This window comes from Cynoglossus semilaevis, chromosome 13, assembly GCF_000523025.1.
Source record: "Cynoglossus semilaevis isolate Cse_v1.0 chromosome 13, Cse_v1.0, whole genome shotgun sequence".
Taxonomy (NCBI): Eukaryota; Metazoa; Chordata; class Actinopteri; order Pleuronectiformes; family Cynoglossidae; genus Cynoglossus; species Cynoglossus semilaevis.
The window spans coordinates 2,321,496-2,334,179 of NC_024319.1; the positions used below are offsets into that span (position 1 = coordinate 2,321,496).

General features: G+C 41.0%; 1 protein-coding gene across 1 annotated transcript in view; it reads left to right on the plus strand.

Annotated features, from left to right (window-relative positions):
• The first annotated feature begins 200 nt into the window (after window positions 1-200).
• Window positions 201-12,684, plus strand: part of slc9a1a (solute carrier family 9 member A1a) — a 31,109-nt gene continuing 18,625 nt past the window's right edge. Inside the window, 2 exon segments of the mRNA XM_025061469.1 lie at window positions 201-1,591; window positions 12,269-12,684. Of these exon segments, the coding sequence (XP_024917237.1) occupies window positions 1,300-1,591; window positions 12,269-12,684 (708 nt within the window). The 5' untranslated portion in view covers window positions 201-1,299.

The window sequence follows — 12,684 nt, forward strand, 5'->3', positions numbered from 1 at the left end:
CTTTTCTATATAGATCACATCTGTCATGCAAGAAACTGTGTGAATAGGTGTTTAAACCATAGTTAGTCTCTATATAATTATTATTATATAATCTAATATATATATATTTATTTTTTGTTATATAATCCTCTCATACTCCTACATTTGTCCTGATATGTGACACATTTCTTTAACTTCTAAAAAAAATTCACATATTAATTGACAAAATGCAGTTGTTTTGTTGACCTTAATAATAGAAAGCCATGTATGAGTCTTAAAATAGTATTGAAGCCTGTTGTACGTTTGTGTGTATTTCCCATGAGTCTCAGGGTGGGGGCGCTTTGTTTCGGGAGTCATAAAATTCGGGACATTTCAGCAATGCTGTTACTGAGACACTGGCACACAGTCTCAAATGTAGAGTAAGGATTCTCCCTCCATTCCTGTAGGTGTCACTAGAGTCGGCCAACCCCCTCCCTCTCCAACCCACCGTCCTTCTCCTCCTCCCATCCACAAAACCTCCGCGAAAGGGTGTGCGCCTTTTGAAGGTTGCACGAAGCCAAACATAGCTTCAGACAAGCGCGCGTCCCACTTGGTTTCACAACCCGGGACAAGTCTGTGACCAGCAGCGAGGGAGATCACCTCCCTCTCCTCCTCCTTTCACCGCTCCCGACTAGACTCCTCTCCACTGGGGAAGAAGAAAGGATATGCCGCATATGCCCGGAGTCTGGCACTAAAAAGTTAAAGTGGAATGAGGTAGACGGGATGATAGGATGTGGCAGCTGCGTGGTTTCATCTCAAGGTCAGTGTCCGGGAGCTGGTGGATTTGTGGGACTGTGGGAGCGGAGGAGACGCTGCTGAGGGGATGGATGTCTCTGTGGTTTCACTGTCTCCAGCATCAACAGTGACACATTTCACCGACGAGGACGTTGACAGCCAGCGACACAGAAACGGAAGAACTTGTGAAAGACTGTTGTGAAGAAGCCGACCTGTGAAGGCTGTGTTTTACGGTCAGGTTGTAAAAGTCTGCTCTTCTTTATTTATCTCCTTGGCCGTTGTTGTCTTCCTTTATTGGCCTGTGACGGCGCGAACGTTCACCTGGCTACGAGCCCCAGTACCGAAAGCAGACAGACGGACCTGACCGCGGAAGATGTGGGTCTCGATTAAGGAGTGATCGTCGAACCGACCGTTAAAAGTCGACCTCTGGGCGTTAAGAAGTTTAATTAAAACTCGACTACAGTGAACTACGTTGGAGCAGTGAGGTTATGGTTTGAAGTGAACTTTCCTACCCCCGATAATCTTCGACTTTATTGATCAACAAAAATGCCTTCGAGGACAGCTTCGCCGTGCCGCACCGGCTTCGGGAGGAGTTTGCCGGAGCTGGGGCTGATCGTGCTCCTGGTGCTGCTGCTCCTACAGGGCTCCGTGCTTCCCCTCGGAGCAGCCAGCTCTCCGGATGTTGGTCACCAGGAAAACTCAGGCAGCCACAAAGAAGCGGACGTGGTGCATAACTCCACCAAGAAGGCTTTCCCTGTGCTCAGCGTTGACTACCATCACATACAGACGCCCTTCGAAATATCATTATGGGTTCTCCTGGCCTCTTTAATGAAATTAGGTGAGTACACTGCGGATGTCATGTGTGTCGGGGTAATGGTGACAGTCGCTTCACTTCTGCTCTTTCAGGAAATACTAGTCCGTGCTGGCGTCAGGTTCTGTGGCCTCGGTGACGGTTGTATTTCTTGTGTTTTGAGTCAGACTATCTAACAGTGTTTCTAGCATGCACAGATGCACCTTCAAAGGTTAACATATACAACAGGGTCGTCTTTCTGACTATGTGTAAAAATCACTTGTTGATAAGTTGCAGTTGTTTATCATTGAAAACCTAATGGTTAAGTCACATAACCACACAGAAAGAAAATCTCCAGAAAGGAAGAAAGCAAATCTTTAGATTACAGCCCTTGACAGTTCTATTGTTATATACGAAATTAAGTTACCAGTTGAAAGTAGTGTTTATAAACTTACATACAGTAAATATGGTATTTGTAATAGAAGAGTAGTGCATTAGGGATATGTTAATTTATTCTAATATCTGGAAGAGATGTCAAAATTGGTTCTACACACCAAGTTCTAATTGATTGAAACCTTTGATTTGACTTTGACTCGGGCCTCAGCAAGTTCTAATTGATTGAAACCTTTGATGACTCGGGCCTCAGGCATGTACGCATCAATATCCAACCCCACCTGTGACCCAGGATGTGGTCCAAGTTAGAGAAAAAGGACTTTCAAAACAACTTAAAAAATGTAGCCATAGTAATAACTTGCCCTGTCCCTCTTCATGTCCTTGGTCTGAGCTAAAATGATGCATTTACATGCAATTATTAATAATATTATTATTATACAAAACTGCAAACAGATTCTTCAGGAGAATTCCCTTCTTTGTAGAATTCTGGAGAATTCCTTTAACACCAGGTCACAACCTGCTTCTTTGTCTGGTTGACTAAATTCCAGTTCCTTTAATGTTCTTTGTTTTGAGAGAATAAAAACAGTTGATCATGCTAGACGACGCCTGTCGAGGAGCTTTAATCAATCAATTAACCATGTTTTCCATTTTAGTTTCATTCAAATTTTGATGAAAAATGCTCATAGTTCTTAGTCTTAGTTACAATCAGACACCTGTAGAAATAAATACAATTGTCTCCAAACAATTTGTCCAGCACCACCGTGCCTGGAACAGCCCAGCCAGGACGTACGTAACAGATGGAGACACTTAACTCTTAACTGCTGGTCACACATCAAATCCATCTGCTTTGTGGGTTCTCGTCATTGTGTCTTTTGCCAGGGTTGCACTTTTCTTCTTGCATCAGTGATGACTTAGCAACCTTGTCCAGCAGTGTGTATGCTGGAAAGCAACTTGCTGGCAAGTTTTCAACACAGATAAAATGTTCTGCAAGGTTGTTGCTTGCCTGCTGTGTTTCTGCTGTCCATTGTTAATGTTAAATACTAGTGTTTAGACATTTCAATTTCCTCTGATGCTTCATTGTGTTCTGCATCCTCACCCTGTTGTTGTTGTTGTTGTTGTTGTTGTTCCACTCCGTTGTACACTATTATCTTCTCTAGTTTATTTCTGTATACCAAATTGCTAACTTGCAAAACTACCAAAGAAGATATTGTTTTGGACACCCACACCTGCTGGGTTGAGCACCAGTCTGTAGTTAGGGAGAACAGCGCCTCACTCTTTGGCAAGGAGCCCTGTGTCCCTGTGGGAGAGGATAGGGAGGGAGAGAGAAATAGAAAAAGAAAAAGAGACAGGGTTTGGCTAGATTACTGTAAAGGTACAGAACAAGGAGGAAACGTGTAGTGCAAATAAGAGATGAGTACAATGGGAGTGAGTGATTGAATCTTCACGTTGTGTAAGGCAAAAAATGGTATGAGCCATCAGTAGCTGTTGACAGAGGTGACGTCATGCCCTGCCTCCACAAACACATCTCGGAGTTGAGCTTGAGGTGCTTTGTTTGATCAAAACTGTGTTCTGTAAATGACCACATGTACAATGGCTGGTTGCTAGATCAACAATAATTGAAAGGACACTATGATTCTAGACTCAATTTATATACAAATTGGCTCATGTTTAAGATTCTAATAAAGAGCTAAGGTTTTTCTTTCTTTTTTTTTTATCCCCTCCCAGAACTTAATTTGAAATAATCCTACACTGCAAATAAAACTAAAATAAAAATTCTACGTCAGTTAATCTACAAGTAACAAAGCATCACAGCTGATGTAAACGTTAGATCAAAATTTAAGGTGGTCATTAGAGATTACTTTATTAACCACCTTAAATATGTTACTATCTCTACCTAACCTCTTTCCTATATAAACAAGGCTCCATCAGTACTCATAAACTAATCTTATCAAACTAATCTTATCAAACATTTATCTTGAAATTATAGCAATGTTGAACTTTGGTTCTTGTCATGTCTAATTATAGAAAGGCCGTATTTGTGAGCACTTGAGGACGGTTGACACACCTTTGTACTAAACTTCAGGTGCAGTCACACTGCTGGTTTCCGGTGATCATATCCTTCCTTGGAACGTTTTTTCCAGTCCAGTTAGTCTAATTCTCCATTTATAATTCATAACTGGCCAAACCTTTTTTGGACAAGACATTTTTCCCCTAAAATATTTTTTTTTTTCTGAATACTACACAAATAATAGATTTGATCAGAGTGAATGTGGCTGTGGTTGGATTGGGAGTGGAACCTATAACCTTAAATGAAGTCTAGAGGAGGGTAGAAAGAAGAGAGACCGTCAACTGCACTAATTAGAATTTAAAAAACAATGCAATATACGAAGCACATCTGTTTAAATTGCGTGTAGATGTATATTACACCATTTTGTACTGTTGCACCATTTAGGTTTTATTTTCAGTGTTTACTTGAATGTCATGTCTGCCAGGATTTTTGTTTTATACTTTAAATCAAATTATCTTATTCATCAGTCCTACAAATATGTTTTTATTTTAAAAATAGTCAATTATCTGTCAAACAGTCAATGGTCAAATGTTTCTTTAGGTTCAATTTTTTTTAACATTACTTTTGGTATTCTAGAAAAATAATGCCAAGTAAAACCTGTAATTAAAGGTTTTTTTTTTTTCTGTTTCCCAGGAATTGACATTTTTGGAAAAACGTTATCCTCTCTGCACCACTAAGACAAAACCAGCAATAAATGGTTTCCATAGAGACCGGCCCATACAATGAAATGTCAATAATCTAGAGTAAACAATTGATAATAACTAATGCAACAGAGGGTCTGCCTCCACCACCAGGGTGACCTTTAATCATATTTATTATTCATCCTTCAACAGCGAGTGTCTCCTTGTACAGTAAGAGTCAGTCACATCTTTAATGAAGACGGTTGCTGATGTCTGACAATGTTTGCCGTTATTTTATTTATAAGACTTTTATTTTTATTATCAATAAATGTAGTAAATATACTCCTTGTTTTTAGAGTCAGAGAATAATTGCACGTCACTGTAAGTACATTGTGGGAAACGTTCCAGGTTCACCACAAGAAACCAAACCTTAGAAACAAAGTCAAAGCTATACATAGATTAACTGGAGCGCTGACATTTAATGTCAAAGAATAAAAAATTAACATCTTCTTAAGCTTCAGAGTCACTTCCTTGCATTGAGAAGCTTACTTTATATTTTATTGCTTCCACATCTCTGTGAAGGCCCTGAGTCATTCAGGTCAACGTGTCCGAGGATCGTAGTTCACCTTGAGGTTTTTTTTCCCCCTGGAGCCGTCGAAGGTATCATGAAAATGAAGTAGTTTCGTGGTTATCAATTCTATGCATGTATCCACGGGTCTGAAAGCAATATTCCTTCCTTCAGGCAACGCATTCTTGGGACATTTTAGTCATTTACCTAATTGCAATGATGTCAATCCTACTTCCGTTTATTCTCTAAATGTGTCCTCTTCAGTTGATCAATAACCTCCTCCTGTTATCATATACTGTGAGCAATCTCTTATCAGTCACAGTTGGGCCCACCATAAAGATTTATTGAATAAATGCCAGCGACTCAGTTAGACTCCACCCACTGGTATAAAAACTTAGTGGAAAAAAGGCATATTTTGATTTATTGTTTGTTAGACAGATACAGACTGTGAGACATCTTGTTAATCATCACCGTTTGGAAAGACAGCAACTAGTGCACTCTGCTGCTGCTGCTTCTTACTTACTAGCTAGTAGCTAGTAAGCTAACTAAGGACTAAGTCCTAGCTTAATATTTTTGTGTGTATTGGTCCTTGCTTTATGAAACTAACCCTACATTTAATTTATATTCACCTTAGGTAAAAGTCTACCACTGGTGTTGACCTCACCACTGCCACCAACACGCCATGGAAACACGCCCCTTGCTGGTTATTGACTTTGTAAAGCAACACTATCTCTGTGCAGATGTAGCATTGGGAATCATACTGCAATACCGTATTAATTATTTAAACAGTGTTAGTCTTGCATAAGCAACCTGAGGAGCACAATGGTCAACATCACACAATTAAAAAAACTGGGACTCACGGCTCATCTATTTCACTGAACTTTCTGTCAAAAACAAACATTGCTGCATTTATCAGAAACAAGCTTAGCTGTGACTGTTACCTTTACGTATGAGTGCCTTTCACACTTTATGTTAAAATGGAAGTTGTATTACTTCCTCTTATGGGTTAAAGAGATGCACAAATTAAAAATGAATCTTTTGTGCTCACTTGAATGCATGGGCAGCCATGCATTATTGGTTACCTGACAACAGGATACAAAAACTCGGCTTTGGAAACTATAAACACGTGACTGGTACCGGGCTGTGCTGGTGGTTGTGTACTTCTTCACAACTGTCAAAGAGCTGTTCCTCTTTACTGGTTGTGGGAGAACCTCATTGCACAAATGTTTTCTGCAGGGAGTGTGGCAACTGTACGACAACTGTCAATATTGACAAGAAACCCAGATTGATGATTCATGTCACTTGTCAACACTCAACATTTATCTTGTTTATCTCTATACATTGTGTCTTGACAGCACTTGGAATGGGGGCCTTGAGTGACTCTTTTGAATTCCCCCTTTGCTGTGTTCACTATCTAATCTCCTGTAGTGCGGCTCTACACTTCTTAAGTACCAAAGGCCATTGTCAGTCAAGCAGGTTAGACCGGGCAGGCTGTTGTGTTGGGCAAGTGTTGCCGCCTGCTGTAGGTCAGGACACGTTTCTCACCAAGCTTTTATGTCCTTGGTCCAGAACATGAGTTGAGGTTCTATTTCCTTTGATGGTGACGTTGAAGGTGAAATGGTCAATTAAAGACTCATTCCAGGTTCCGGGTAAACAAGCAGTGGAGGCAACAGTGCAGTAATGCGTTTATGTCATTCATACTTTACTCTTTAATCAGTGGGAGGTGCAGCCTGTGATTTGGTTGAGGCTTTTGTGACCAAGGTTTGGTCACAAGAACAGTTGGGACTGTTTGTCTTCGCTGCTTCCCTTTTGAGTACCAAACGCTGCTAACGGCGACAGAAAACTGTCCTGGTACAGACACGGGAGCTAACGTGAACTAGGACAACAGTCCTGGTATACCAGATGACAAGGTTCAGAGCCCAAAAAAGTCTTGTTGAATAGAGTATGTGTTGTTGCCTCTGTTATTGGTGTGGAACCTCAGGGTTCACCTCCTGGGCAAGTTCAAATCCCAGTTAGGGCGGTTGGTACCTTCCAGTGGACTCACCACCCGCAGGAAGGAGACTGCTGCCCTGTAACCTGGTAAGGGATAAGCGGATGAAAATGGATGGATGGATGTACTGTGAGTTTTTACCAACCTGTGAATGTAGTGAGAGATCATGATAAATCTTTGTTAATCCACAGCTCACACACAATTAACCAGTTTAAAAATCAATTTACTGCCCAAGTTGTACTGACCGAAAAATACTTTCTTTTCTAATTTCTAAATTTCTAAACTGTCTGTTTTTGGATAACATTTCATTCTGATGTAGTTAGAAAAAAAAACAAAACCAAGAGCCTTTTCAGTTGAAACTGACTGATGGAAAACTCCTGGTATTTACCTTTCAAGGGCTCAGTGCCTGAATGGAGAGACGCTGTGTTAAACAATGCAGGTATATCCACACCCTGGCCTACTTACAGGGGGTAAGGTTCACCTGGTTCACCTGGTTCACCCGAGTCGAGGTGTGAATGTGGGGGTTCGTATGAACCACCTGCGGGATATTGGAGTCTGCTGGTCTTCTGTGTTTGAGTGTGTGGTTTTCTAGGAAGAGTTTTCTAGAAAGAGAGCTCTGGACCACACCGCTGGTTTTATTAAAAGATGTTTTCTTCAGGTTGACATACAGGACTGTTCTCCTCATCTCTCAGACTGTCTGTCTTCCCTGACAACAACCCGTACACTGTCAACCAAAGACATCTGTAGCAAGACTTTTCTAATGACTGTCCACTAGCAGTTCTTAACTTAACTTCATCCACTCAACACTTTGTCCAACTTTTCCGGGGTAATCCTGAGGCGTTACCAGAACAGCCAGAGGACATTGTCCCTCCAGTGTGTCCTGGGTCTTCCCTTGGGCCCCCTCCTGGCTGGAGGTATTTCACCCAGATGCCACCGCCGTCCCATCCGTCTTAATGTAAAGAAGCAGCGGCAGCAGCTCTGCTCTGGGCCCATTCCGGATGACTGAGCGTCTCCCTCTGTCTCTAGGGAAATGTCCAGACAACCTGCTGAAGAATCCACGTGTACATCGTAGCTTACATTCAGTTGCTTATGTCATTTAAAATCATTACTTTTTTTACTCTCTTTAGGATGAAACTGGTTGAGCATAGGTTTCTAAAACAAGAAATTGAATATCTTACGTCAATATTTAAACACATGTTCTTTGTCAACAGACCTCATTTCATCGGATTTCTTAACACCGTAGAACTCTGCTCCTGTTGCACCACATTCCTTACCTTTTTCTAATCTTTTTCTTTCTGCCTGAATCTGCAATAGTACTTGTTGTAATCGTATCAACACTTGCAGTTTTGTGACCAATTTCCTGGCAGGTGTGACTCATCGATACTGATTTTTTTTTTTGTTGCTAATTCCTATATCAATTTACAGCAAATAAAATGTAGTTCAATGCAAAACCAAATCACCAAAGAAGAAAAGTGTTCTTAATTATCTAACTGCAGAGATCTGAGATGTTGCGATCCTTCAGTTTGACTGAAGTCTGAACTCAACAGTCAACGGCCTGAACCTCTCATCTGAAGCCACCAGATGTAGTGAAGCTCATTCTTAGAAGTCACATAAGGTTTCTGTTGTGTTCATTTTCCACAGACTTTCTTTGTTAACCCAGCTGAAGCCTCCGTTGGGATGTGTGTGTGTGTGTGTGTGTAGGCGTTCACATGTAAAGTTGCCTGACAACAAAATAACACTTTTGTTCAGATCCACAGACCTGAGGCTCAGGCAACAGTTTAATTAAGGTGCAATGTTCGAGCTCATGTGAATCCTGAAGTCACAGCTCTGCCCTACCTGAGATCACGTTAACTTTACTAAAGAGTCACCGTGAAGATTCTCACAGTTAGGACAAGGACATCGGAGTTAGGATCAAAGAGATTAGACACAGGTTATTTGTTTTTATTTGAAATGCATTTCCAAAGTGTTTGAAACCCAGATAAGAGAAATAAATGTATTTATTACATTTACATTTACATCGGTCAATGAAAAGTTGTAAAGTTAAAGCGTAAATTTCTTGTGCTGTGAGAGGAACATGTTACTGTTGTTCCATTAAACTGTTCCTGTTCTACTGTGTAGGAATTTCTTGTGTGCTCAGATGTTAATTAAAAAATTAGGATACAGCGCTGCAGAATATTGATATTTTGGTGTATCTATAGTTTCTTACACCCCTACTGTTAATAACCAGACATAGTGTTTGTCATTGACTGACAGTGTGTGAAGTTACACTGACAACTGTGCTCTAATACTAACGACCGCTCCACGGTTCACCTGTTCGCTGATGCCTTCTTTCCCCCAGGGTGTTCGATCTTTGTGGATATTGTGTCAGAGGGTGTCGCCCTCAAACATTTCCTCGTCGTGTCTGGAGCTAATTGCTAACGTGGTAAATGACTCGCCTTTCTGTGCGTATTCCACGATGAGTGCCTACTTTCTGTGGGGTCAGAAAAACTCCTCTCCTGACGACCAGACATCGATCCCATCTGTCAGCTTTTATAACAACGACGTAGCTTTTTAAAGTGACTGCAGAGATTCTTTGTCTGATACCAGTACTGCAGTATCCATTTAAAGAACAGCCTTTTGTCTCTACTGAAATGGCGTTTTACCAAACCTGATGCACATCAGAGCGTATTGTTTCTGCTGATTTGTCTCACCAGTAATGACTTGTCTGGCATCGGTCCTCAGATTCATATTATCATATAATTTCTTACACAAGCTTTTTGAAGCCTTTCCAAATATAAAGTCAAGTCTCATACTGTATCAACTACTGCCTGGCCATGTCAGTGACAGGGTTTATAAAATAGCCAATACCTCAATACGACTACAAAAAATGACATGTATGTATATATGTATGTGTATATATGTATATATGTATAAATATGTGTACATATGTATATATATGTATATATGTTTGTGTATATGTATATATGTGCATATATGTATGTATATATGTATGTGTATATATATCTATATATATGTATGTATGTGTATATATATATATATATGTATGTATATGTATACAGGGTAGGGCAATATATAAATAATTTAAATAGTTGGAAATAAAGACTGCAAAAAAACCCCAAAAACAAGGATATTGTGAATGTACATTCAGTTCCTTAAACCTTTGCAGTACTGTATGTTACATCATTGTTCGCGGAGCTTCAGTCACTAATTTTACGCATGTCTGACATCGTTATCTAGCCTCCTGATATACTTTACCTTACGTGGTGGCATGTGGCTTCAGCGGGTTCATGTTTCTGTTGTGTTTGTGTGTCAGTGTTAACAGAGCGTGTGGTAAGTTGATTCTGATAGTGGCAGCTGGAAAATAGCATACCACTCTGCCGTACTTGTGTGCAGTAAATATAGTCAGAGACGGTCACTGTTGTTGACGATTTCAGCAAAAGGCCACGGTTGTTTTGTGTCATCACTCCAGCGTGTGCGCAGAATGTAACAATTTGGTCTGTGTTTATTTCCTGTTTCATGTGAGACCTGGCACCAGTACAAAGAGGTGACATTTGTGGCCCTGTAGAAGCTCTGTGAGCCGGTGGTGTGGAGCAGAAAGGGCAGGATTTTACAGTCATCTGTCAGGGGAGAAGATTTTTGTACTTTTGGAAAAGCATTAACCGCTTTTTCTAAAGCTCTGCTCTGCTGTGCGACATCCGAGTCCCCTGGGCCTCGAGGCATCACGGATAATTGAAAAAAAAGGTTTTTTCAATTATGTGAAACTATTTGCTCTGAAATTGATGGTTTTTCACACGGCTGAACGTGAGCTCATGACCATGTGTTTGAAGGATTTGATGATTTTGTCGATCGATTGGCATAAAATATGCTTTTTTTATGCAAATGCAAGGGATGAATTTCTTTAAATGTATGTTCTGAAGAAGAAAAATGTAAACTATTTATCTGTACACTGTACAGCCGTCATGCATTTTGAACCTTTAAACTTGGACTGATCAGCGGAAACATAGGCTTTTCAACCACGTGCCCTGTCTTAGTAATTCTGCATCATGTCTTTTAAGTGAAAAGGTCACGGCGTCACTAACGACCGGCTGTGCTCAGAGGAACCTTAAAGAGACGGAAGAGTCCGGAGCAGACTTAGTTAGACCTCAGTTAACTGTAACATGAATCATGTGGGTTGTAAAGTGTGTGTTTGTCCAGCATAAAGATTCTCCTCCTTCTTTAAATCTTATTATTTTGTCTAGTGACGGCGGTCGCTTCAACATTGACTCCAACACGAACGCTACTTTCTGCAGTTTTTGTTCATTCTACTGGAACTCTGCACATCTGAGCACCTGCTAAATGTGAAGCAGAAGTTAGAATTAGTGACGGTGACGGTGGTGGTGGTGGTGCTGCTGCTACTACTCACTCAGGTGTAGTATGTCACAACTCAATGCTTCTGTCATTTTGTGAACTCCTTGACTTCATACAGTTGGGTTATCGATGCAACAGTCAAATCAAATGAGACCTAAAACGTTCCCTCTGAGGTCAGGGGTCGGCCACCTTCAACACCAAAACAGCCCTTTTTGATCATTTTACCAGCAAATAAAATTCACATGGAACCACAGAAGCGGTCGAACATTTAAATCATGGCAGTAGTGAATAGAGTTTCAGATTAGATTAGTTTAAATTGAACTTTATTTCATGTTTTTTTGCAACTGATAGCACAAGAAAAAAACTATGGGCAATTTACATTTAAATCATGGCAGTAGTGAATAGGGTTTCAGATTAGATTAGTTTAAATGCTAAGTGCTGTGGTAATTCTACAGAAATTTAAATGTATTATGGCTTAATATTGACAATAGGGTGTGTGCTCTCCAAAAGGGCAACTCAAACACTTCAACATTCAATATTTACACACAATCATTTACTGTGACCTCGGGGTCAACATTGCACAGCTGATCCTGATATTCTTTTGTAATTAGCAAGCATTAACATTGAGATCTGTAAAACGTGTTCCACCAAAAGATTTTTGTATTTCTGTCAGAACATAAACACAGAAGGTTCTTAGTCTAAAGTTTTGTTTGTTTTTCTTCTTCTTCTGTCGTTCCAGGTTTCCACCTGATTCCACGTCTGTCCAACATTGTGCCAGAAAGTTGCCTGTTGATAGTGGTGGGCCTGCTGGTGGGGGGGCTCATCAAAGTCGCTGGAGAGAAGGTCCCCCCAGTGTTGGACTCCAGGTTGTTCTTCCTCTGCCTGCTGCCCCCCATCATCCTGGACGCTGGCTACTTCCTGCCCATCCGCCCGTTCATGGAGAACCTGGGCACCATCCTGATGTTCGCTGTGGTTGGGACTTTGTGGAATGCCTTCTTCATCGGCGGCCTGCTCTACGCCGTGTGTCAGATCCAACCGTCCAATCCCTCCGACCTCCACCAACTGGAGCTCCTGCCTTGCTTGCTCTTTGCCTCCATCATCTCAGCCGTGGACCCCGTCGCTGTGCTCGCAGTTTTCGAGGAGATTCACATCAAT